Source organism: Tursiops truncatus, chromosome 8, assembly GCF_011762595.2.
Source record: "Tursiops truncatus isolate mTurTru1 chromosome 8, mTurTru1.mat.Y, whole genome shotgun sequence".
NCBI lineage: Eukaryota > Metazoa > Chordata > Mammalia > Artiodactyla > Delphinidae > Tursiops > Tursiops truncatus.
In genome coordinates, this window is record NC_047041.1 from 92,776,532 (window position 1) to 92,801,967 (window position 25,436).

The following is a 25,436-nucleotide window of genomic DNA, read 5'->3' on the forward strand; positions in this document are numbered from 1 at the left end:
GGACCATGGAGGTGGGAGCCAGATTGTGGGGGGCCTCAAATGCCAGGTGGAGGGGGTCGCCACGGTGCCTCGAAGAGAGGCAGCTGCTGCAAAATCTCAGGCTGACGAGTAGCCTGGTGCCGAGGAGGAGAGGAGGCCCGCCTGGCACTGAGCATGGGGGTGGGGTGTTGGCGTGACCTGACCAGGTACTGCATGGGGAGGGCGGGCTCTGAGTCAGGTGTGTGAGCCAGGGTCTCTGGCCATGGGGGTGGAGGTGGGGTGGGTCCTTTTCCTTTTGCAGGAGCAAAGTTTCTGGCAGGCTGAGAACTTTCCTAAGGCTCAGGGGCAGGAGCTCGCCTTGGGATCTGTCACTCCTGCCAGTGACTTGGGATCTGGGGAGGGGGTGACGGGGACAGGGGAGGGTGGGAGAGGGGGAGTGAGCAGGGCTCAGCTTCCAAACCAGAAAGGGCTTCAAGCTGAGTCCAGGGCAGACCTCTGAGCTCCGTGGAGGGAGATTCCTGGCAGCTTGATGTGCACCTACCCGCTGCTGACTGAGGTGCACGTGGGCACACCCCGAAGAGCACACCGCCCCCGCCAGCAGTCTTGCTGAGAGCATGGAGCTTCCTCGGACGAGGGGGAGGGAGCTGGGCCTGAGGCCTGGACGGATTCACCATGCGGCAGCATAGAGGCTGCTTGCCCATGGGTGCCCACTGGGGTGCCTGGCGTAACCACTGGCCTCAGTTTCTGCATCTGGAAAATGGGGCCAATATCTGTGCTGACCTCTTTCCAGGGGTGGTGCCTCTGAGGGCAGCAGGTGAGCTAGATGGGAAATGCTGTCACAGAGTTTTTAGAGTACTTCACACTTGTTTATCTTATAGCTCCTGACCTTCCTTGCTGTCTTTTGCTAGAAGAAAGAAGTCAGAAAAGACGGGGGCGGGGGGGTTGTGTGTGGCCCATGTTAGTGTGCGGAGAGTGGGGGTGAGGAGGGAGGGTGAGGCTGCAGCTCGTCCCAGTACACAAGCATGAGTGTCACACACACACACACACAGAGCGCTGCTGGCATCTCTTTCAGCATCACTCTGTTTCCTGTCTTGACTCTGGTGTAGGAGAGGCGCTCTCCTGGGTCCCCCACCCCCACCCCCGGAGCCGGCCCTCTCTTGGGCTGGAGTCTCAGCCGCTGCCCCACAGCCTCCCGGGGCTTCCTGTCCTCCTGGGGCTCCTGGGGTCCGGGCCCAGGCCGCCCACTGGGAGCCAAGGGCAGATCGGGTCTCCTCTCTGTGCCGCTGAAATGGGATCCCCCTTTATCGGTGGTCTGGAATGGGGGACTGGGGGCAGGATGAGAGAATGAATCAGAGGCGCTTGTTTTCATTTCATGTTTAATTTCCTGCAGGCTTAGCTCAGTCTTTCCGCTCCTTCCTCAGCCCCCCAGGGTTCTCTGAGGGGGAGGCCAGCGGGAGGGGAGAAGCCCACTGGAGGCATCTAGATATATGACTGCTTTCTTTCTTTGAGGCCGGGGAGAAGGCTAGAAAAAGATGACGTGCCTGCCACTGGGGGGTTGCTGTTGAGTCTCCGTGGACTCGGTCCCGTGGTGGGATCCAGAGGTGCTGGTGGAGGTGACACGCAGGCGTGGGCTGGGCTGGGAGGGACACGGATGGGGAAGGAGGCAGCCCAGTATCCTGCACGGGGTGGGGGGGCCTGGGGTTGAGGGGAGGAGCAGAGTGGGGGGAGACGGAGTGCGTGGTGGTGGCTGGAGGTGAGCGCGGGGTAAGAGGCGGGGGAGAGGGGAGACCTGGGTTCTCCGGGAAGATAGATGAGCCCGGGGGAGAGGCAGCTGAGAGAGCACTGTCTTGGGGAGGGAGTGGAAGAGGGTCAGGCTGAGGGATTTATTTGAGGGCTAAAGATGGAGATCGTGGGAGGCGGCACAGCTGCGTGGAGCAGGCCGATGGGAGAAGAGCTGCCCACCTCCACTCTCTCCTCCGGGTCTTTCCTCCCTGGGCCTTACCCTGCATACAAGGCTGGAGGTTTTCTGCCCAGACGAGGCTTAAGCTAAGTCAGCCTCCTGGTCCTCGGCCTCCTCACACCTCAATCGGGTGGCGGCAGGGGTATCCTCGCGGGCCCCTTCTGTGCTCACATCCAAGGGTCCTGAGACTCAGAGCATCCTTCCACTTCTGACCCTTGGGGCCTGGGGCTGTGACAGCTGCCCCCGTAGGTGCTCCGTGCCTCAGGCTCTGTGGCCCTAGGTCTGTCTCCACTGTGCAACCCCAGAAGGAAGGGGGACTGCAAGGCCCAGGACCACCCTGCTCCCAGCCCACCCCAGCCCGGGCCCGCTCAGCACAGGCCTCTCCCCGAGGAACCAACCATCTTGGCAGGGTCCTTGCTAACCGCAGCCCATGTTGGGCCAGGGCGGGGTGGCCCGGCGCAGGGAGGCCTCTGTCTTATTTTCTTCAGACACCAGCTGCGGAGACTGGAGTCCCAGACAGCAGGGAGAGGCCCCTGCAGCCCCCTGGAGCGGGGCCAAGCCCCGGGCTTCTTCCCAGGAAAGGTCCATCTCGGGGCCCCCATCACCCCCTCCCTGTCCCCACTGCCACTCTACGCCAGGCACCTGGCTTCCCACCAGCTGAGCACGGGCCCTAAACAAACTCAGCAGAGGCAAGCAGGGAGATCCATCCCCACATCCCCCATCCCTGGGGCACTGCCAGGCTCAACCCAGAGGTCTGACATACATGACAGTCCCACCCACCCTGCTGCCTTTATACAAAGAAAAGTCTCAGAACAACCTGGCATGTGTCCTGCTACAGCAAACTAAAGTAAAAGAAGCACTGGGCTGGAACTCAGGGTCCCACGTTCTATTCTCAGCACTGCCACTGAATCACCTTTCCTGAGTCACCTGATCACAGGTGATTGCTTCCTGCCTCTGGGCCTCTTCTTCCTTGATATCAAATGAGAGGACCAGGTGATCCTTTCCAGCACTAGCATTCTATACTTCTATGGCCCTTCCCTTAGATGATAAGATATGCACACATTAGAGTTTCCCTTTCTGCCTTGGCTGCCAGGAAGCTCAGGGTTGAAATTTGCGCTCAGTGGCAAATATGATCCTTAGTCTAGATCTTTGACATAAATACCTTCCCATTTCATGACTTTGTTCTTGTTCTTAGATGAAAATAATAAACCTTTAATTGTAAGCTGCCCCAGCTCCTTTTTGCAAGTAGGCATAAATGTGTGTGTGTGTTTGTGTGTGAGTGTGTGTCTGTGTGTGTGTATGCAGGGAGAGCGCTCCAGTTTAGCACTCCATTGTGGTGCCTGAAAAATGTAAAACGTACCCCAGTGTCATTTCCATGTGTTGTACTAGAAGGACCATCCTTCTTTTGATACTAAGTGAATGTTACTTCTTGGCACCCCTGTCCATTTGTTAGGGACACACACGTGCGCACACATGTGCACACATGTGCACTGCACAGAAAATGAACGGTTTGCTTCACACAAACACAGCATCTACAGGAATGCCCCATAACAGCCACCGGCTCTCCACCTACTCCTTTAGCTCCTCCCAAATCCATTGGCTGAGCTGAGGCCAGATGCTGTGGCTCCTGTCCAGACTCTTGAGGCACCAGGAAGTCGCATGACTCAGGTGGGACAATGGGTGTGAGAAGGTTTCTGGAATCACAGTGAGGCCTCAGCTGCCCTGCCTTTCTTCCCCAAACACTTACTGCGAACTGGAGAGGAATAAACCGGGAAGCTTGTTTTTGGGAATTTACAGATAAACGACCTGACTGTTCAGAACGCCCTCGGGTTCCTGCTGTTTCTGGATGGCTGTGTATTCACTGACAACTACCAGTGCCTTTTCACATTAGCCATTTTATTTTATTTTACTCTATTTTATTATTATTATTTTTAATTTTTGGCTGCGCCGCATGGCATGTGGGATCTTAGTTCCGCAACCAGGGATCTAACCCGAGCCCCCTGCAGTGGAAGCGTCGAGTCTTAACCACTGGACCAGCAGGGAAGTCCCCCACATTAGCCATTTTAGATGAAAACGTGTCTGGACCGTATTACAAATGCCTCTGCCTTTTTAAACAGAGCATGGTTGAGACTGATGAACCTTTTATTGATGCCTTAGAAACACTGCTGAAGATTCTCTAGTGAACAAATGCAAGAGAAGGTGCCCTTGGGGTCTGCGAAGTAACAGGGCTTTTTGTCCTGGTGCTGAAAAGACCTGAGCAGAGCTGTGCTGAGCTGATCTGAACTGTGCTGCTTGTTTTAAAAAAACTCCTCTTTGCTCTGAAGCTGTTGATTTCCACAGCCCACAGGAGGGGGAAAATAGCTATCTGCCAACACCTGGTTTGCTGTTTCTAACATGCTCTGGGTTGGAAAGGCAGGCTGAACATGACGTTTATTCTGTGTTACGCTGAAGCTGTGTCTGGGGTACTTAGAGGACTTTGATTCCTTTCTGGTTCTTTCTCTGCTGTAATTTCATGCAGGGAGGGAAGACACACCTCTGTGGTCAAAGGAGGTCAGTTGGTCCACGTATGTTTATTTTTTGCCTTTGTTGCTCTGAGTTCGGCCTTCTCTAATTGGTAGGAATACAGTGTTGAACAACAGACAGTACCTGCCCTCAAGGAGCTCATATTCCAGTGAGAGGAGACAAACAGATAAAATATTTTAAGCCGTCATAAATTCTATAAAAAAGATAAAATAGGACAATGTGGTAGAAGCTGACCTGGTTTGCTTGTGTTGTTTTGTGTTAATTTGGGTTGCGTTGTGTTGGGTTGGGTTGAGCTGTGTTAGGTTTTGTTGTGTTGTGTCGGTTTTGGTGGGTTCTGTTACTGTGTTGAGCTGTGTCATGTTGTGTTGGGTTGTGTTGAGCTGTGTTGGGTTAGGTTATGTTGTGTTGTGTCGGCCTCTGTTGGGTTGCATTGAGCTCTGTTGGGCTGTGTTGGGTTGAGCTCTGTTGGTTTACGTTATGCTGTGTTGTGTTGGGCTCTGACAGGCTGTGTTGAGCTGTGTTGAGTTCTGTTGAGCTGTGTTGGTTTAGGTTATATTGTGTTGTGCTGTGCTGGGTTGTACTGTGTTGAGCTGTGTTGAGTTCTGTTGAGTTGAGCTGTGTTGGTTTGGGTTATGCTGGGTTGTGTTGAGCTGTGTTGGGTTGAGCTGTGTTGGTTTGGGTTATGCTGGGTTGTGTTGAGCTGTGTTGGGTTGAGCTGTGCTGGTTTAGGTTATGTTGTGTTGTGTTGTGTTGGGCTCTGCTGGCCTGTGTTGAGCTGTGTTGGGTTGAGCTGTGTTGGTTTAGGTTGTGCTGTGTTGTGTTGTGCTGGGCTCTGCTGGCCTGTGTTGAGCTCTGTCGGGTTGTGCTAGGTTGAGTGTTTTGGTGGTCGGGTGATGGTGGCGGCCCCTTCTTTAGCCATGGTGGTCGGGAAGACTTCTCAGAGGAGGCATACTGAGTTGGAACCTGCAAGATGGAGGACGAGGCAGCCATCCTGGGCAAAAAGAAGATCTGGGTTGTCTCTGTTTCTGCCCACTGGGCTGCTACGGATGTATTTAAGTTCGTCCTGTTTCCTTTCTAAGAGATAGGCCTTCCAGAGCAGAGACCAGTTACCTTCTCCTTCATGAAAGGGCCTGGACTCCCACACTACGTAGAACTCAGAAGTACAGCTTACAGGCGTCCTGCCCGTCCACTGGGAGCTTCGCCCCAGCTCCAACCAGAGCAAGAGGCCAGACAGTGAAGTGAGTGAAAGCCGACTTGCTCTGGTTGGAGCCGGGGCGTGAGGGGTGGGCTCCTTGCACCGAAGTGGAGAAAGCCCTGGCGTGACCGGGGACAGTCAGGCGGTCCCAGCTCCGGCCACCATCCCAAGGGCAGGCCCTGCTCTCCCGCGCCTTCCCAGGCGCCTTCACTGACCTGCACGCGGGCCTCGGTGAGGTCGGTCCTCATGGCCAGCTGCTCCCGCGCGTACACGTCGGGGTAGTGGGTCTTCTGGAAGACTTTCTCCAGCTCCTCCAGCTGGTAGCTGGTGAAGGTCGTTCGGTTCCGCCGCTTCTTGCCCTTGTTGCTCTCGGAGTCCGCCTTCTCCAGTGGGCTGGGGAGGTCGGTGCTGGCCCGGTCCTGGGGCCCCTTCACCCCAGCCTCCTTCACGCTGAGGTAGCTGCTGTCCATCCCCACGGTGTCAGAGTCGGGCGGCAACTCTGGCTCACCCAGGGAGCTCTCTTTGGCTGAGGGGGGAGGAAAGAAGGTCAAAAACCAGTGGCTGAACCAAGCATGAGAGGAGGGAGGGACCGGGGAGCCATCCCTTGCCTTTGCCCTCTCAGGGAAGTATTGGATGCAAGGTCAGGAGGCCCAGGTTCTAACCCTGGCTTGCCATTAACATGCTGTGTGACCTTGGGCGAGTCTCTGACCCTCTCTGTCCTCATCTCAGCATGGGCTCCTTTCCGCACCAATGTCCTATGACTCTGGGTCAGCCAATCTGACCTCTATAACATTTAATCTCCACCCCACTGACCCTGGGCTCCTCCCTCTAGAAGGACTCCCTTTGCCAGCACTTCTTCGGGCGTCGAGGTTGCTGACTCAGTGCCTCGGACTCCCAGAGTGGGAAGGAAAACTCAGTCAGCAGCCATATCTGGCCCAATGGGCTTGGAGTGAGGAGGAGAGGCCCCGCCTTTCCTGGCCTGGTCCTGTTTGGGGTTCAGCAGGGGCTCTGGAGACTCTGCCCAAGAATCCAGCGCTGAGGGGTCCTGTCCCGGCACCCTCCACACTGGTCTCACCTATTTTCCAAGTGGTGACCTGCCCCTCCAGGTGGGGGGGCATGTTTACTAAGGAAGTGGGGCACCTCCCCCTGACACGCCCAGGATGCTGACACGGGGGACCCAGCAGACTTACACAAAGCTCACGGCCCAGGCCCACAGCCACTGCTGTCTAACAGAACGGGGCTCTGCCCGCTGATTCCTGGATGCTCAGAGCTGCAAAGGACCAGTCAGCCCACAAGGGTCAAGGGTGGAGCGGGAAGTAGCTGTCCAAGTCCAAAGAGCCCAGTTAGCACCCTGGGCACACACTCGCCTCAGGGCAGGGGTCAGAGCACAGGCTCTGGAACTGGCACCAGGGGTGTGAGTCCCAGCTGGGTGCTTTGGACAGTTCACCTAACCTCTTTATGCCTCAGTTTCCTCCTCTATAAAATGGGGATGTGGAATCCTGTAGGATCTTCCTCACAGGGTAGTTGTGGGATTAAAAAGGCTGACACACAGAGCACTCGGCGTGGTCCCGGCGAGGCAGCCTTCTGCCCGTATCATTAAGTTACTCCCAGTTCTGGTCTAGACTTGTGAGCAGAAGATTCTGACCCTGGAGAAGTCCTCCAAGTGGGCAGGCCCTCCCTGGAGGCCCCAAGCGCAGGAGCGTGTGCACATGCTGTGGGGAGGGCGCTGGACTGGTGTCTGGAGACAGGGGTGTGAGCACCTCTCTGAGCCAAATTCCATTGACTGTGACTCTTGTAGAGTGAAATAACATACAGGATTAATAAGACATGTGTGGGGAGCATTTGACAAAACCTTTCACATGCGCAAGCTCTGATTATGACAAGGATTTGTGGTCGGTGTGAGCACCAACCACTCTGACCCTCGGTCTCCTCTTCTAGGAAGAGATCTGAGCAGCGGGCATTAAGTCAGGACCATGCCTCTAGCCCAGGTCTCTTAACCCTGTCCGGGTCCTAGGGCCGAAGCTTCAGGTTCAGTCTCGCCCCTGGCTTTCTGTGTACACTGGGGGCTCTCTTACTGCTGGGGAAGCTGAGAGGGACGTTTTGCTCTCTGTCATTCTCACCTCCCTCTTCAAGGCACTGAGGAAATCGGGGTGGAGGTGAATGCCCAGAGTGGGCCTGGAAGCAGCTTTGGGAGGCTGTTCTTGAGGGCCACTGGCAGCGTCGATACCAGCAGGGTGGGGGGCTGACCCTCAGGCATCACATATGACACCCACGTAAGCCCAGACACAGGCAGACCGCCACGGCTTTGGTGACAGCATCATGCAAGCTGCAGCTGGCAGCCGGGCCAAGAGCTTTCAGCAAAGATATTTATCTTCCTGGCAGACAAATAAGTTTTATGTTTTGGGTTTTTTTTTTAAGGAGAAGAAATCCCACCCAGCCTCACCAAAAATAAACACCTCTGTTATGCAACTTCCTGGAGGCTAGACTTGGGGGGGGGGGCAGCCCCTGCCCCCTCTGCCCTGGCACTGCTCCCCAGGCCCCATCCCATGACCCCGTAGACCCTTACCGTATCCTCTGGCCTTCAGCCTGGGATCGGGACCACCCCACACAACAGCAGGGGCTGGGCCATGCAGGGGAAGCTCCATGTTATAAAAAGCAAGTGTTGGTAGGGACCAAACTCCTCATGTTAAGTCAGGGGAAACTGAGGCCAGAGAGAGCGGGAAATGTGCTCTCATTAGCGACAGAGTGCAGCCTCTCAGCCCTTGGTTGGTCCTTTACTCCTACCCATGGTCTCGCGGCCTCTCCAGAAGGAATCCAGGGGCCTCACATAACCAAGAGGCTTGGTCTGCGCATCCTGGGGTCAGAAGGACCAGCCCCAGAGGAGGAGAGAGTGCGGATGTGGCCTCTGGGAGAAGCTCCCCAGCGTGGGCTGGTTCCAGGCTCAGCTCGGGGGGAGGCGGCAGAATGTCCAGTCTTCCAAGAAGAGGAGTAAGAATCCAGGTTCCCCCCCTCCAGCCACCCACTGGGAGGGAGCGAGTGGGTCAGGAGTGGGGAGACAGCATGGCATGTGCAAAGACCACCAGACGGAGAGATGGGAGATCTGTTCGCAGTCCCGGCTCTCCCAAAGTCTGCCTGAGACTTCAGAGGATGCCTTTTATGTCCCAGAGCCTCATCTGCACACGGGAGCAGGCACGCCCTGTCTGGTGTCACAGCTTTGGCCCGGTGGAGTAAGTCGCCCTCCCGTCTTAGGGACCAGTGGGACCTTCCCCTTGGGATCTGGAGTGGGGAGAAGAGGGGAGAGGATGGGGCCATGTCTGTCCAGGCAAATGTCAGCTCACTGGAAAGGCTTAGAGATGAAGGAATTCTGGCAAAACTGAGGTTTCTCTGGTCCTTGAAGAGGGAAGGAATCTTCCAACTCTCCATCTTGATTATTATCATCTTGCTTTAAATTCTGAGGTTGGGCCCCTCGTTTAGACAACAAAGGAAAATTCCCCAAGGTTCTGACCCAACTGGTCAGAACGACAAGCCAAGGAAGTCCCTCTCAGGTGCTCAGGGCATCAGTTTCCACCTGCTGCCACCCCACAGCATCTCTACAAAGTGCTGTCATCCAGGCTTTGGTGACAGAGAGCTCACTGCCCCCAGGACAGCTGGACCATCTGTCCTTAGGTCCAGCCCGTCTCCTGTAGGGTCTGGCTCATTGGTCCTGGTTCAAAACGTCCCGGGGCCTTTCCCAAGCCAGCCCTGCGGACATCTGGAGACGGCTGCCACACCTCTCGTCTTCCATCCTCCTGAGTAAATAATTACAGTTCCCACCGCTCTTCTGCAGGAGGTCCTGAGTTTAACAGGCCTGCCTGAGACAGGTGGGTGCCAGGGATGGGACGGGTGATGGTGTTGGGCTCTGGGCAAAGCCAGCAGATCGCTCTGCAACTAGATGATCCAGAGGGGCCGGGTGGAGACTTGGTACCGTGGCCCGAGGCCTGGCGCTGGTCAGGGTCCAGCTCGCTCTGTGACTCCCTCCTCAAGACGGCCACTGAAAACGGGGCCCGAGACTCAGGCTGAATTACTCCTGAACAAAGGAAAGCACTGACCTCCTTGGTCTCCCTCACCCCCACCTCTGTCCACCTGCCTGGAATGTCCCTTTTTTTCCAGCTGACCTCCAAGGTCCAATCAAGCACCAGCTCCTCCAGGAAGCCCTCGCAGACTGGGGCAGTCATACAGACCCCGCCATCCAATTACTGACTGTGTTTTCGGACTAGTATATAATCAAACCCCAAATGTCCAGCTCCTCCTAGAGAATCAGTTCCCTGTGGGCTGGGACCTCATGCCATTCGTCCTTTCTCAGCCCAGGATAGGACAGGCAGCAGACAGGAGGAAGAGGTTACTGAAGAATCAACGAACCATTTCTAACAAACAAACATTACTGAGCTCTCACTCTGTCCAGCTACCTCTGTGCACCTACTGCGTGCCAGGACCTATAGGGTACGTGCAGAGATGTTTGTTGAATGAACACATCCCCGTAAACACTGAGGAGAAAGGCGGCGATGATACGTGAGAAAAATGCCCGTAGTGACGAACGCCTCCATCAGAGGCTGAAACAGAAGGGGGAGGTGAGACCACCGAGGGAGAGAGGAAAAGACGGAGGACGGAAGGAGGGAGGGAAGAAGGAAGGAGAGGAGAAAGACCAGGCAGACATGAAGGATGTCTCCACGCAGCAAGCAAGAGGGTCAGGGAGGCAGGAGGAGAAGCACAGAGATGGGCTTCACGGAGCGCGGCTCCGGAATTGAAATGCCCAGGAAGCCCAGTCCAGCATCTGCCAGGAACCAGCTCTGCATCCATCGCGCTGCTATACTGGGACAGAGAAAGGCCACTGGGATCTCCCAGCTTGCCCCGCTGCTGGGCCCACCTTCTTGAGGCCCAATAGCATCCGGCACTGGCGTGAAGCTGAGCAGCGACAGAGCCCCTTTGGGTCCAGGCCACCTGCCTCCCTGGCTGGCTTCCCCCCATCCTCCCTGGGGCAACCCCCTGTGGACTCTGGCCTGGTGCTATGCTGACACCCCGCCCAGAGTGGGAAGGGATCCCTGGGCGGGCTTTGTCCCAGGCTGTGTGGCCCAAGACAACGTAATTGCAAGCTGCAGCTTCCCCGAGAATGTCTTGATCTGGAAATAGGTCCCAGGCTACCCAGAGGAGTCAAGTAACGTGCACAGAACCCCGTGAGTCATCCTTGCCTGCCCCGAGGCAGGGACGCTGGCCCTTCAGACAACCCCAGGCAAAGACTCCCATCGACCACTTCTGATGAAGTGGGAAGCATTCTTCGGTTCGAGGTTATATTCTCCATCAGAACCACAGAAGGCCCTTGGGCCTCTGCCTGAACTCCCCTGGGGAGGAGGCCTGGCCTCTTCTGGGAGCCACCTGGTCTGCTGCCGGACAGCCCTGGCTGTTGGATTTCAAGAAATCCAACGAGAAACGGGAAACCTTTCTTCATTCCCTTAACCTCTAGCCACTCGTCCCGGTTCAACCCTAGGGTGTCACTCTAGACTAACTTTTTTTGACATGAAAGGCCTTGAAAGATTTCCAAAGGTGACCGTGATTTTTTTTTTCATGACTGTGATTTCAAGAGAATTTTTTTTATGGCTGTGATTTAAAGAGAATGAACTTCTGAAGCCATTTGGGGACAGGGTGCTGCAGGCCTGTGTGCGTATCCCTTCCGCGTGCACGGGTGTGTGCCCTCGGGCACGGGGCAGAAGCCTGTAGTTGCACGTGGGTGCGGGGAACATGTGTAGTGGCCTGCGGATAGGTCTGTGTAGCGTGCAGGCTCGTGTGGTCAAGGGCAGGCACACAAGTGGCACGTGTGTGCCTGCGGACGTGTGCTGTTGCGTGTGGGTGTGGGTGTGAACGTGACCCTGTAGATACACGCGGGTGGGTATGGACGTGGGTGGTGCGTGCGTGCGTGTGTGCGTGTGTGTGTGTGTGTACCCTTGCACATAGAGGGTCTAAGGGGTTTGAGTAATTTTATCCTCCGTGCTTTTGATTACATCTATTTTTCCTCCAAACATCTGCTTTGTGGGGGACATGCCGCTTACTCTGTTCTCGGGTGAGCCGGCCGCATGCCCTGTGGCAGTGTGCACACTGCCGATGCAACCTCCTTAAACAAAACAGGCCAGCGTGAGGCCCTTTCATGCTATTTAAAGGGCACTGACTAAGCCCACCACTGTCCAAACAGTCGTGCGGGGGTGGGGGCAGAGGTGAAAGGTGAGCCATGGATTATAACCCCAGCCTACCTCATCTGCCGCTGGACTCTGTCCAGAGTTCAGCTTAGACGTCCCTAGTTTTAGCTCCAGGCCCAAGAAATAACACCAAAGGGGGAGCAGTAACTGGGGCGGCGTTTCAGCAAACATGCCTGGAGCCTATCAGCGCGTACCCAGTAGAGACGGACGGTGCTCCTGCCCTGGAGGAACTGCCAGTTTGTAGAGAGGAAGCTCAAGGGCTCAGGCCAGCCACCCACGAGGTGACTTAGGCACTCCTGTCACCAACATGCACCCACCCAAGCCCTAAATGTGCCTCTCAGAACAAGGAAAGCCCGAGAAACTGTCACAGATCACAGAAGGCTAAGGAGACATGAGGACAAAATGTGATGCGGTATCCAGGACAGGGTCTTGAAACAGTAAAAGGACATTAGGGAAAAACTAGTGAAATCTGATTAAAATGTGGAGCTTAGGTAGCAGTAACGTTAAAACTAAAAAAAGATGGGTAAAATATTTGAATGGGCGTTTCACCCAAGAAGATATACATGGGAATCAGCATGATGACCCCCTCAGTGTATTATCCACTAGGGATATTCAAACTAAACCCCCCTTGAGATATGGCTACACACCTATTGCAATGGGAATAAAAAATCTGATGATACCAAGTGATAGTGAGGATATGAAGCACCCGGAACTCTCATTCATCGCTGGTGGGAAAACACCGTGGCATTGTCTTGTAAAATTAAACACACTCGTATGGCTAGACCCAGAGATCCCACTGCTAGGCATTTGCCCTAAAGAAACAAAGACTTATTTTCATTGCAAACGTGTATGCAAATGTATATAGCAGCTTCGCTCCTCATCACGCCAAACTGGAAACAACCCAAATGTCTTTTAACAGGTGGAACAGCCATGCAGTGGGATGCTACAGAGGTAAAAGGAGCAAACTAGTGATACGAACAATGGCACGGATGACTCTCAAAGACAGCATCATGGTCTGTACAAGAAGTCAGTCTCAAAATGTATATAGTGCATGACTCTACTTATTTATCGCATGGTATTCTGGGGAAGGTAACAGTACTAGGATGGAGAACAGATCACTGGTTGCCAAGGGCCGGGGAGGGGGCAGGTTTAGACCACAAAGGGCTGGTGTGCAGAACTATCCTATCTCGTTTCCCAGTTGTGATGGTGAGTACGTGGGTCTGTACAGGAATGTGTTCAAATTCATACAATAATACCCCCACATTTTAATTTTATACCATGCTGTTTTAAAAATTAAAAAATATGTAAACTATACAGAAAATTAAAAATTGGGTTTAAATATAGTAAAGAAAAACTAAGTAAGTAAAAAGTTTGTATGTCTTCACCCAGAAATCTCACTTCTAGGGATTTAAACTAAAGACAGAATTAGGGATGGGCACAAAGAATTAACTAGAGAGAAAGTTCATCATGGCATTATTATATGGAAAAACTGAAAATAACCAAAATATTCAATAATAGGAGATTGGTTAAATAAAGGACGATATTTCCATAACTGGAAGATCCTTCCTGATTTTCTTTATTCTGCAGACTGTTTCTCTCTTGGCATTTAATACACATTATTTTGTATCTATTTGCTTTTCCTTTATTTATTGTCTCTCTCTCTCCCTTCCATAAAACAGGGAATATATCTGCATATACTTGTTTTGTTTAGCCCTTTTGTTTAATGCCTAGTATCGTGGCTGGTATGCAGAAGGGGTTCAATAAACATTTGATGAAAAAGGAGTGAAACTGATGTGAAAGAACAGCATTTTAGTAACTGAAAGATGTTCGTGTTATAGTAAGTAAATCTCATTTTGAAAAAAAGGGGAGGTAGGGGTGGGGTACCTGTCCTTAGAAAATACTAGAGGTTTCCAGAGGTAAGAATACTGGTATCTGGGTTTTGTTCCTTTTTTTTTCTCGTCTGACTTAATTTTCTATTTGTCTTACCATGACCAGAAATGGCTTTTATCATTTTAAAATGCTATGTGGAAGCAGCGATTAGAATCCTGAGTGATGTCTGCTCTGGCAGGTGTTGGATTCGGCTGTGTGATGTGGGAGGTGGGTGTGAGCGCCACGGGGGAGCCGGGTGGAGGAAGGGTAGGGATGCTTCAGCAAAAGGCCCCTTTCGCGGTGGGGATCGGCCACTGTCCTCACAAACTGGGCCACCCCCCCCGCCGCCCCTTAACTCTGAGGCCTCTTGGATACTGGAGATTCCCAGAGCTCTGGCTTAAGTGTAGATCTCATTGGTTTCTCTGCCCTCAGACTCACCACCCTCAACTACAACCAGAGAGAGTGTCTAAAGCACACATCCCATCTAGTGTGAGCCTGTCTAGAGGCCCTCCACTGGTGCCCAGAGCCCTCATTAGGATGGTCAGATGGAATACAGGGTGCTCAGTTAAATTAGAATTTCAGAGAAACAGTTATTTTTTAAGTGTAAGTATGTCCCGAATATTGGATGGGGCATACTAATACTAAAACTTATTCATTATTTATTTGAAATTCAAATTAAATGGAGCGCCCTGGTTTTGTTGTTAGTTTTTTGCTAAATCTGCCAACTCTTCAAGTCAGGCTGACTGTGGCATTCAGGATTCCCCAGGTGGGACTGACACTGGTTCTCCTCACAGACTTACATCTTTCCACACCCCACCTCTGCACCTCGCTTCCGGTCCCACAGACCTGCCCTCATGCCTCCAGTACACTGCTCGAGCGGCTTCAGGCTACCCCATTCCTGCATATGTGCTCTTCCTTCTAACTGGAATGCCCTTCTGTCCCTCATGCATCTGGCTAACTCCTCCTCTCCCTGCGTATCTTCCTCTGTAAATTTTGTGGCTTTCCCCCCCTCGTTACATAGAATTATCTATGTTCTATATGGAAATTAAAAAAAAAAATCAAGACAGACCAAAAGAAGAAAACTGTAACACACAAACACAAAAGGGAAACATAATTTTTTTTTGGTACGTCTTTTTTTTTTTTTAACCTAACACTATCCTGTATGTCTTTCCATCCTATTCTATATTCTTCTACTACATCGTTTTTAGTGGCTGCATAGTATTTCACCACGTGGACAAACTATTTTATTTCATCAATCCTTTACTGTTGGGCATGTGGATCGCTGATTGTTTGAAACGATAACAGGCCTGGGATGAATATCCTTTCAGTTAAATCCCTTGATACTTTCATGGTAATTACCTTAGAAGAAGCTCCAGGAACTAGAAATACCGAGTTAGAGCACAGTCACACCTTAAGAGCTCTGATAAATGTGTCTTCTAGAAATCTGCCAATTTCCTCCATGTGCCCACCTGTTTCAGGGCCAATACCAGTCATTATACTGTTTTTTAAAATCTTTGCCAGTGTGAAGGATAAAAGTGAAATCTTGTTTGAATTTACATTTTTTTATTACTAGTAAAGTTAACCTTTCATTTGTTGTATTTCTTCTTTGCCGAATTGTTTCTACTGGCTTCCAAGGTTCAGTGCAAGGCCGACCCCTTCTTCCTCCCTGACCCCGGGGGGCTGGGCTTACCTCTTAAACACTGGATTCTCTGCTCTAAAGCACTGGTGTGTGGTCCTGCTTCCCACTCCACTGTGAGCGGTTCGGAGCAGGGCCTCCCTGACGTACAGCTGGGTCCTGAGCTGGGCCCGGGCTCCTTCTGCCTTTGGTAGCGCCGGGGCAGCTCTGCACGCCCTGCTGAGGTGCTGGGGCGCCCATAGGAAAGGGACCCAAGGCCACGGGGCTGAACTCCGGAGCCGGGGGGCCTCGGTCCCTCAGCACACACTGCTGTGTGTGGGCCTTGCGGGATGATGGGGCTCAGAGAAACCAGCCACGGGGCAGGGCATGAAGGGCCAAAGGTGGCCCCGCTGCTGCGAGGGGCCTGGGCAAACCTTTTAGTTTCTCTGCTTCCTCATGTCAACAAGTATTGCCGGATTTCCTGCCAGCGAGAGGAGAGAAGGGGTTATGGAGAAGCCGCAGCCCCTACAGGAAGCCAAGACTGAGGAGGAGTCGCGGGGCCCTGGGACGCCATGCGCACCCACAGGGCAGGTTCCCGGGTCCCTGCATAAAGGCTTTAGGCAGCACCCCCAATCCAGCATGATCAAGGCTGCAGTGGCTCACACTGGCCACCAGGAGGCACTGCAGTCCCAATTAAGTTCCTCGGGGCCAGAGGTGATGCCCCAGGGTCCCGGCTTCAGATGAAGTTTCTCCCAGTTTGGTTAAAGGCACAGGCCCTCCCTGGGAGGGTTGGCCAAACAAGCAGTTATTCAGTCCTACTATGTGTCTGCCGCTGTCTCAGCCCTACAAGGGACACAGGGGTGGATGAGGTGGGTCCCTGCCCTTCCCCAAAGAGCTCTTTCCTCCTCTGGTTCTGAGGGTTTCCACATTCTTGAATTCAGAATTTCTTCAGCACCCTCGTTTTACAGATGGGCAAACTGAGGCTCAGAGAGAAGGAATCCATTGAATGTCACCACCACTGGGTGCCAGGCCTGACCTGAGCTCCTGAGTCCCCAGAGTCACCTCCCTTCGTGGAGACTCTGGGGAATCCTCGGTCTTCTAGCTACTTACAAGGGAGCCATGCAAATGCTGCCCACACCCAGGTTTGCCCAGGTGGCTGTCCATGCAGCTGGCGGATCTGTTGCCAGCTCTTCTGTGGGCTCTTGCCCAGGGAGGCGTCAGCAGAGGCGGGGGCTGCAGCCCCCTCCTCCATCACTCCACTCTCACACAGCTCTCTTGGTTCTTCCCACACACTGAGGTGGGGAGGTTTCCTGTGGTCCAGAGGATGGAGGGCGCCTCCCAGAACCAAGGAAGGAAAAGGAATTAGCACTGGGATGCTTCATGCTCTACCCAGTGCTAGCGCACCTGTCATGCCACCACTGCTGCTCTTCACAACAACCATGTGAAATATGCCCATTTGACAGCCCCAGAGACTGAGGCCAGAGGGAGGAAAGGACTCGTCTAAGAATACACAGCTGGTGAGAGGCAGAGCTGAGGTCCGAGCCCTGAGCCTGCGGCAGTTCCTCTGGGCCCTCCTGGAGTGGATACCCTGTGTGGGGCTGGGACGGGACAGCCAGAAGACAGGGTCAGGGAGGAAGGGAAAAAGTGGGAGTCACAGGAGAATGGCTCCTCTCTGACGCCCCTACATCTGCCCCATCACATCCAACCTTCAGTGCTGGCCCTGATGAAACTGTCCTGATAGAACTTCATCGACCATCTGGGACCTCAAATGTGGACCCATGCCTTTTCCTGGGACCTTGTTTTCAGGGTCCCCTCCATCCCCCAGCTTACACCCAGCTAATTCTTTCTTGTTTTCTTTCGGACACCGGGTCTCAATTCGCATTTGTGCTCCGCTAAATACCAAAGTATTTCGAGGTAAAGAGGCATATGTCTGCAACTTACTCTTAAACGGTTCAGAAAGAAAGAATACGTACCTGTGTATAGGTATGTATATTGATACATACATATATACAAGAGAGATTGAGAGTGATAACACAAATATAGTAAAACGTTAAGATTTGGGGAATCGGTGTCAGGGGGATCTGGGAATTCTTTGTATTCTACATTTAACTTTTCTGATGTCTGAAAATATGTCAAAACAAAAAGCTTTTAAAAAGAAGAAGTATGCAGACAAACGGGAAGAAACCACTTTATCCAGGAATCCCAGTTCTGAAGCCGGCATTTGTCATAATTTGAACAGGACCCAGACCGGGGTTTAGTTAGCAACCTCCCCTCCTCCCCGTCACCAGCACTGTCCACGGCCTCTGCAAATGAGCTTGCACATTGGAATCAAAATCACAAGGCAGAAGCCAACTCTAGGAACAAACCTTGCTTCCCCAGCCCTATGGAAACCCACATTTCCATCCACGTAAGTAACTGGCGACCCCCTTAAAGCACGTGGTTCTTCTAAATGCTCTTCCAAGGCCCGAAGGAAGCAGTATTTTGTTAGCTGAGGTCAAATTACTCTCGGACCTTAAAAGTAATAAAAGTACCTTTTATTGTTTGAGCCTATTATAATTTCAGTCCTCCTACAATTAGTCTAAGTGAGCGAGGTTTCCTTGTATCCAAAGAGAAGGGCTTAAAAAGAAAGCCCACTGACAATAGCTGGACCATGGAAGTGACCTAAGTGTCCATCGGCAGATGAATGGAGAAGCAAACTGGTCCAGCCACACGGTGGAGTATTATTCAGCCTCAAAAAGGAAGGAAATTCTGACACCTGCTACAACACAGATGAGCCCTGAAGACCCTATGTTGAGCGACACAAGCCAGTCACAAAAAGGCAAATACTGTATGATAGCACTTATATGAGTCCCTCGAGTAGTCAAGTTTATAGAAACAGGAAGTAGAACGATGGTTGCCAGGGGCTGGAGCCCGGGGGTGTGGAGTTAGTGTTTAATGGGGACAGAGTTTCAGTTTTACAAGATGAAAAGAGGATGGATGGTGGTGACAGTTGCCCAACATTATGAATGTATTTCATACCACTGGACTGTACACCTAAAAATGGTTAAGATGGGGCTTCCCTGGTGGCGCAGTGGTTGGGAGTCCGCCTGCTGATGCAGGGGACACAGGTTCGTGCCCCAGTCTGGGAAGATCCCACATGCCGCAGAGCGGCCGGGCCCGTGAGCCATGGCCACTGAGCCTGCGCGTCCGGAGCCTGTGCTCCGCAACGGGAGAGGCCACAACAGTGAGAGGCCCACCTACCCCCCCGCAAAAAAAAAATGGTTAAGATGGTAAATTTTATTATTACTTGTATGTTACTACAATAAAAAAAATTGGAAAAAAAGAAAAGAAAGCCCACTAGCCTGTGTCCCTCAGGGCCTTCACTGCCTTTAGCCCCCGAGGTCCCCTCCGTCCGCCCCCTTATGCCCCAAATTTCTTTTTTTTTGTCTTTTCCCTGATGATGTGACTTGGTTTGCATCTATTCATTGTGCTCCTTCCTTGGTTTACTTGTTTGTTCATTCACCGATAACCTCCCCAGAGCTTCCCCTTAGTCATGGCCTCATGGAAGGGACAGACGTGTAACAGTGTGGTCAAGTGTTATGGGCCCCTCTTGCCATTGCAAGAGCCCTGCATCCTGGGCGCAGCGTGTCCACAGGAAGGAGCAGTCAGTTCTTGTTGAAAAGGTCAGGGAGGCCTCAGCAAGAGCGTGACCTTGAACTGCGTATTGGAAACTACAGAGGTCCTGGCAAGGCACGCTACATTTTACGGCAAAACAGGACATCCCAAGTCCCTACTGAGCTGGTCCTAAATTACTAAGTGAGAAGCCTGAGGGGCCTCCCCACAGGGCTGGTGCCACTAATAAGGACAATCACATAACCACTCGCGTTTGAGTAGTACTGACCCATCCACTATCTTATTTGATCCTCCCCAGATCTCTAGGAGGTCTGTGTTTTTACCCCCATTTTACTGATGAGGAAACTGAGGTCCAGAGAAGCTTAACTTGCTCAAGGTCACATAGCTAGGAGGGGCAGAGCTGGGATTTGAACCCAGCTGGTCCAGCTCCAGGCCCAGTGTCCTGTCTATGGCCTCTCACACAACGATGTGTTGTCTCTCTTCCGTAGACAGGCAATCTTGAAGGGATTGCAGGCAGACTTAGTCTTGTCATTGGGAGACACAACTGAGCCACTGGAGATGTTTCCATCACAGAGGACTAATCTAAACAGAACCTTCAGGTGACCATGAGAAGCCCCATGTATGATCGAACACTTGAACATCACCTCCTGATACTTACTGGGGTGAGCAGGGTCGCGACCTCAGTCAGGGACTCCAACCGGCCCTGGGAGCTGCTATCCTCATGGAGACTGAGGTTCCCCGGCTCCTTCCTTCCTGGTCCAGCCTAGGTCTCATCCCCAAGCCCTGCCTCACGAGGCTGGAAGAGATCCTAGCACCCCGCAGGGGCAGGGGCGCTGGCCCAGGCTGGGTCCACTGCCACGGAAGCAGAAGGAGCCTCCACACTCTCCCTTAACCCTAACAAGAAGTCCCAGAGCTCAGGGGTCACCCTGGGCCACTACTCACCTTCCAGGCAGGATACGGAGACCCCGAGCGACCGACCACAAGGCCTGTCAGTGGAAGGGCTGTGTCTGCCGGTTTCAAATCAGCTTGGTGGTCTGTCTGCCCCTTGTCCCTCTCTACCTTCACCTAACCAAGTGGCTTTGGGTATGTCCCTAAATATCTCCCACCTAATCCCTCAGAGCAGGGAGAAAACGTGCATTCCCAACCATCCCCATGGAGACACACTGAAATAGTGCCATTGGATCCAAGGGAGGCGAGATGGAGAAGCTTAAATCCTGCTCTAGGTGAAATGAATGAGAAGTCTTTGGAGCAGGACAGACTTGGGTTGGACTCCTGATTCTGCCACTTATTTGCTGCATTCATTCATTCAGCAACATTTCTGGAGCGCCAGCTATGTGCTGGGCAAAGTTCCAGGTGATGGAAATAGGAAGTCTAATAAAGCATGGCCCCTTCCTTCCAAAAGTCCCCCTTCATGAGGGAGGCAGTGATTATGGTGCGGGGAGGTGGACAGAGCAGAGGCATCTAGGCCAGCCTGGCGGGGGAAGCAGTATTTCCAGGACCACTCCAGATCTCTGTATAGGAGCGGCTTCAAGGCAGCGATCTCCTTGGAGGGGTGTGTTAAAGCTGAGTAGCTAGCTCTTTATGCATGATAAGGAAGTGTCAGTTTTCCCCATTAAAGAAACGGGGAAATTTCTAAAGGAGATTGTTAAGGAGGCTTCCAAGCCACTCATGCTTTGGCAAAGTGACTTGGCCTCTTTGTGCCTCGGTTTTCTCATCTGTAAAGTGAGGTGGATGATACCCACATCCCAGCGTGTTTGTGAGGTCTCAATGAAGTCAAGTGCAAGAATGCACATCTCTGCCTGATACACAGCACACTCTCTATCAACGGGAATCCCCCTCGATAGCTTAATACCCTTATTATTTGGAGGCAAGGTAGGCCAGGGCAGCTGCAAGAGCAAAGCAAAGTCAGTCACTCAGGCTGCAGTGTCTCATCCTTCCCCGCCCCCCGCCCCAGGTGTACTCTTTTAAGCTCAAGTTTCCCCAGCTCCAGCTGCCCAGAACATGCCACAAACCCCTGTCCCAAGTAGCCCCCACCCAGTCCCCTTCCAATCAGGGCCCATTTTACATACATATAACAAAGACGATAAATGGGGTGAAATATTTGACACAATTTTGTTTATCATTTGTTACATACATATTTAAAACTGCTAGTTGATGTTAAAGAAAGGCCCTTCCATAAATACTTTTTAACCTGTTAGGTTGCAACTTGAAGCTATAGCCACGAAATGAGAATTGTAATTTTTTTTTTTTTTTTTTTTTTTTGCGGTACGCGGGCCTCTCACTGTTGTGGCCTCTCCCGTTGCGGAGCACAGGCTCCGGACGCGCAGGCTCAGCGGCCATGGCTCACGGGCCCAGCTGCTCCACGGCATGTGGGATCTTCCCGGACCGGGGCACGAAACCACGTCCCCTGCATCAGCAGGTGGACTCTCAACCACTGCGCCACCAGGGAAGCCCGAGAATTATAATTGTAATCACTGCATTGAAGACAGTGTGGCTTACAAACCAGTTGACGAAGGTCAGAGCAGTCGTGAGCTCCTTATAGAAAGCCCACTCCCACTTACACTCTGGGAGCATCTGGACCACTTTCCTATGGAGGTACCCCAATATTTAACGGCTCCGGAAGAATTCTCTCTGTGGGAGCATCTGCTGCCCTCTAACCATCATACCACCCGAAAGCTCTCTGGGGGTGGGGAGTGGAGAGACGGACCGTTCCAGAAAGGTAACCGATGCTACCACCACTGCTGCTGTCATTTAGAAACCAACTTCGGTGATTCGGGACTATGTTGGGGTCCCTTCTGCCCAGCGAACCCCAGGTCACCTTTCCAGGCCCGAGTCTATTATCACTTCCTCTTTGGGGATTTCCTGCCATGCCCTCCTCGGAACTCCCCTATTGGCCCCTAATAATTAGATTACTTTTCACAAAGCATTGCAAGTGTGGGTGCATGGCAGCCTCCACCCTTAGACAGTATCTTCATCATGGACAGCGAAAACATCTTATCAAGCTCTGGTCCCCACATCTGGCACCCAACAAATACCCTCTGAATTAGATGAATCTCGTTAAGCAACTAAATGTCTCAGCCTGCAGAATGACCACGTCGGCCTAGAGAGAATTTTTTTTTCCCCACCAAAATCAAGGGTTTTCTTCCTCCAGATGTGTTCATGCTGCGTTCATAACCTAAAGAATCACTTAAAAGCCAAAAAAGCAAGAAGATGTTTCTCTCCTTGGACAAGAAGGGAAAATAATGGCTGAATTAATTGTGAGGCTGCTAGTTAAAGTTTTCTGAGGTTGATGAGGCTGGATAAGATTATTCAATCTTAGCTTAACAAAATTCCATCTTTAAAATTATAAAATGGTTAAAAATTCAAAATCTCTAGAACAAAATTATACCTAAGCTGTTAGTTTCCATCTAAATGGCTGGGATGTGGAGCAGGTGGGGTCCAAGTGTTTTGCCCATCACGTGTCATAAGTATAAACAATGTTCAATAGTCCAATATTTGCAACAAACATGTTGGTGAAGAATGATTCTTTCATTGCCTTCTGCTCATCTGGACTGAACAAAATGTCAAATACGTCTCTGCTTTAAAGTGTACGGTGTGTACCTTCTACCAAGAAAACCGCAGTGGATATGTGATGAGTACATCTCTTTTCAGTACTCTGTTAGTACTTCTCAGGGAAATGAATCATCCCATGAAACAGTGAGAATGTACTTTGTGTAGCACAAAAATGGCTTCGTGTCATCTCCTCTGAGGGGCTGAGTCCTGTGCAGTTTATTAGGTAAAGCCCGGCCCTGGCTGTCCACCTGCCTCGGCTCAGGCAGTGTTTCTCCAAGGCGGCCCCTGATCCCTGGTGCAGAGCTGATGCTGAGCGAACAAGGAGGCTGGTCCACGAGCAGTCAGTTACCGTGAGTTTAGGGAAGGGGAGCCTAAACTCCCCGGCAGCCTGGGGAGATGTGGCCTGAAGGGTCTGAGGGGCCCGGGGGTACCCTTCTCCCGTCCTTGATCCCTCCTGACCCCATGCTAGGCAGACAGTCGGCCTACACACCTTTCATCACTCATCCGTATTTTAAAACATTTTGTCAACCACACAGTGTGGACTCAGTAATAAATTGCTCATTTTCCAATTTTATGCTTTCAAGTCAACCATAACCCTTTGTCAAAGTTTCCGGCTTCACCTACTCGAAGTTCCAGCAAAATCCTATCAAAAATAACAGCTACTATTTATTGAGTACTTACTCTGTTCCAGGAACTGTTTTAAGCTCTTTACCTATATCATCTTACTTAATCCTCACAATATTATTCATATACCCACTCTACAGATAAGGAAATTGAGGCAAAGAGGTCAACTAATTTGCCTAAGGTCACGCAGCTAGACAGGCTGAAATCTGTTCCCAGGTCCTGGCTACACTGGCCTCACCGAATCCAAGGCATCGGAAGCTTCAGGCAGCCTGTGCAGCTGAATTGTAGGATGAACCCAGTTTCTACAAGATTCCAAGAACATTAGACACTGTGCCTGTTACTTGCCTTTGGGCACCTGGCTTGGAGTCTAGGCCTCTGTTTATTCAACTGGGCTGGGGGATTCCAAGGCAGGAAGCACCGGCCTCACAAGAGCCCCCTTTGGGGCTCCCACTGCTCCACCGGCAGTGACAGTGGGGGGCAGAGCCCCCCTCGCCTTTGGTCACCTACCAGGGGTGTAGAATACTATCTAGTCCCTGGCTGAGCCACTCACTGGACAGCACTTGGGATGGAGGGCAGAGGACAGGGGGCAGCAAATGCCTCTTAGGAGAATCAAATAGAAAATCTTCAAGATATTCACAGGGCCAACAGTACAGAGCCGGGGGGCGTGCACAGGGGACCTCCCTCCTAGAGCTCTTCCCAGCTCCATGGGAAAGCGCTCTGGGATCACCTTACCAAAACGAGTAGTCTTAGATTTGGTCCTCTCAGGAGGCGGTGTACGGACCCTGAGAGCACAGGAGAATTTCCCCCAAGGCCATGTCCTCACAGGAGGGTCAGCTGGAGGACATGGGGGCTCCCAAACAGCAAGGGGCCTACTCAGAGGCCGAGGTCGTGGCTCTGGCACCCTCACCACTAGCTCTGCCCACCACCCCTTCTCACCAGCTCTGCTTCCTGGAAAACAAGTGTGTCCCGGAGCTGAATCTCTTTGGCTCGTCAGGCTCTGGCCTGGAGGCGAGGGACTGAACAGGATGACTTAATGCGGTTCCCCATATTCTGCAACTCTGGACCTTCATCTCAGAAGGCCATGCCGGGGACAGACCAATTGTACAGAATAGAAAGCCTAGAAGTAAACTCGCAAACATATGGTCAATTGATTTTCCACAAAGTTGCCAAGACCATTCAATGGGGAAAGGACAGTCTTTTCAACAAATGATACTAGGAAAACTAGATATCCACATGAAAAAGAATAAAGTTTGACCCTTATCTTATACCATCTACAAAAATTAACTTAACGTGGATCAAAGACCTAAACTTAAGAGCTAAAACTATAAACCTCTTAGAAGAAAACATAAGGGAAATTCTTCCTGGCATTGGAGTTAACGATGATTTCTTGGATACGACAATGAAAGCACAGGCAACAAAAGAAAAAATGGATAAATTGGATTTCATCAAAATTAAAAACTTTTGTGCATCCAAAGGACACCATCTAGAAAGTGAAAAGACAAGAATGGAGAAAATATTTGCAAATCACATATCTGATAAAGGATTGCTACCCAGAATACACATAGAACTCCTACAACTCAACAACGAAAGCCAAACAACTCAATTCAAAAATGGGCACATGAATAGACATTTCTCCAAAGAAGAAAGACAAATGGCCAATAAGACATACAGATGGGGGCTTCCCTGGTGGTGCAGTGGTTGAGAGTCCGCCTGCCGATGCAGGGGACGTGGGTTCGTGCCCCGGTCCGGGAAGATCCCACATGTCGCGGAGCGGCTGGGCCCGTGAGCCATGGCCGCTGGGCCTGCGCGTCAGGAGCCTGTGCTCTGCAACGGGAGAGGCCACAGCAGTGAGAGGCCCGTGTACCGCAAAAAAAAAAAAAAAAAAAAAAAAGATATACAAGTGTCCAAACACAAAAGGACAAATATTGTATAATTCAATTTCTATGAGGTGCCTGGAGTAGGAAAATTCAGAGACAGAAAGTAGAACAGAGGTTTCCAGGGGCTGGGAAGAGAGGGAGATGGGGAGTTATTGCTTAATGGGCCCACCTGGGATGATGAAAAGGTTCTGGGAATAGTGGTGATGGTTACACAACACTACGAATGTACTCGATGCCAGTGAATTGTTCGTTTAAAATCCTCGAAGTGGTAAATTTTATGTTATGTATATTTTACCACAATAAAAATTATCCCCAATTAAAATAAAGATTTGAATTTTAAAAGAGGCTACACTAAGCTTGGGGTCTCAGCCTCTCACTGCACTGCTCAGAGGCCTCCAGGGGCTCC

At 51.7% G+C, this 25,436-nt stretch overlaps 1 protein-coding gene across 1 annotated transcript in view; it reads right to left on the bottom strand.

Moving 5' to 3' along the window:
• ALX4 (ALX homeobox 4) overlaps positions 1–25,436 on the bottom strand; it is a 44,033-nt gene that overhangs the window by 6,950 nt on the left and 11,647 nt on the right. Inside the window, exon 2 of the mRNA XM_019948526.3 lies at positions 5,873–6,183. Coding sequence (XP_019804085.1) covers positions 5,873–6,183 — 311 coding nt within the window. The remainder of the gene's footprint in view (positions 1–5,872; positions 6,184–25,436) is intronic.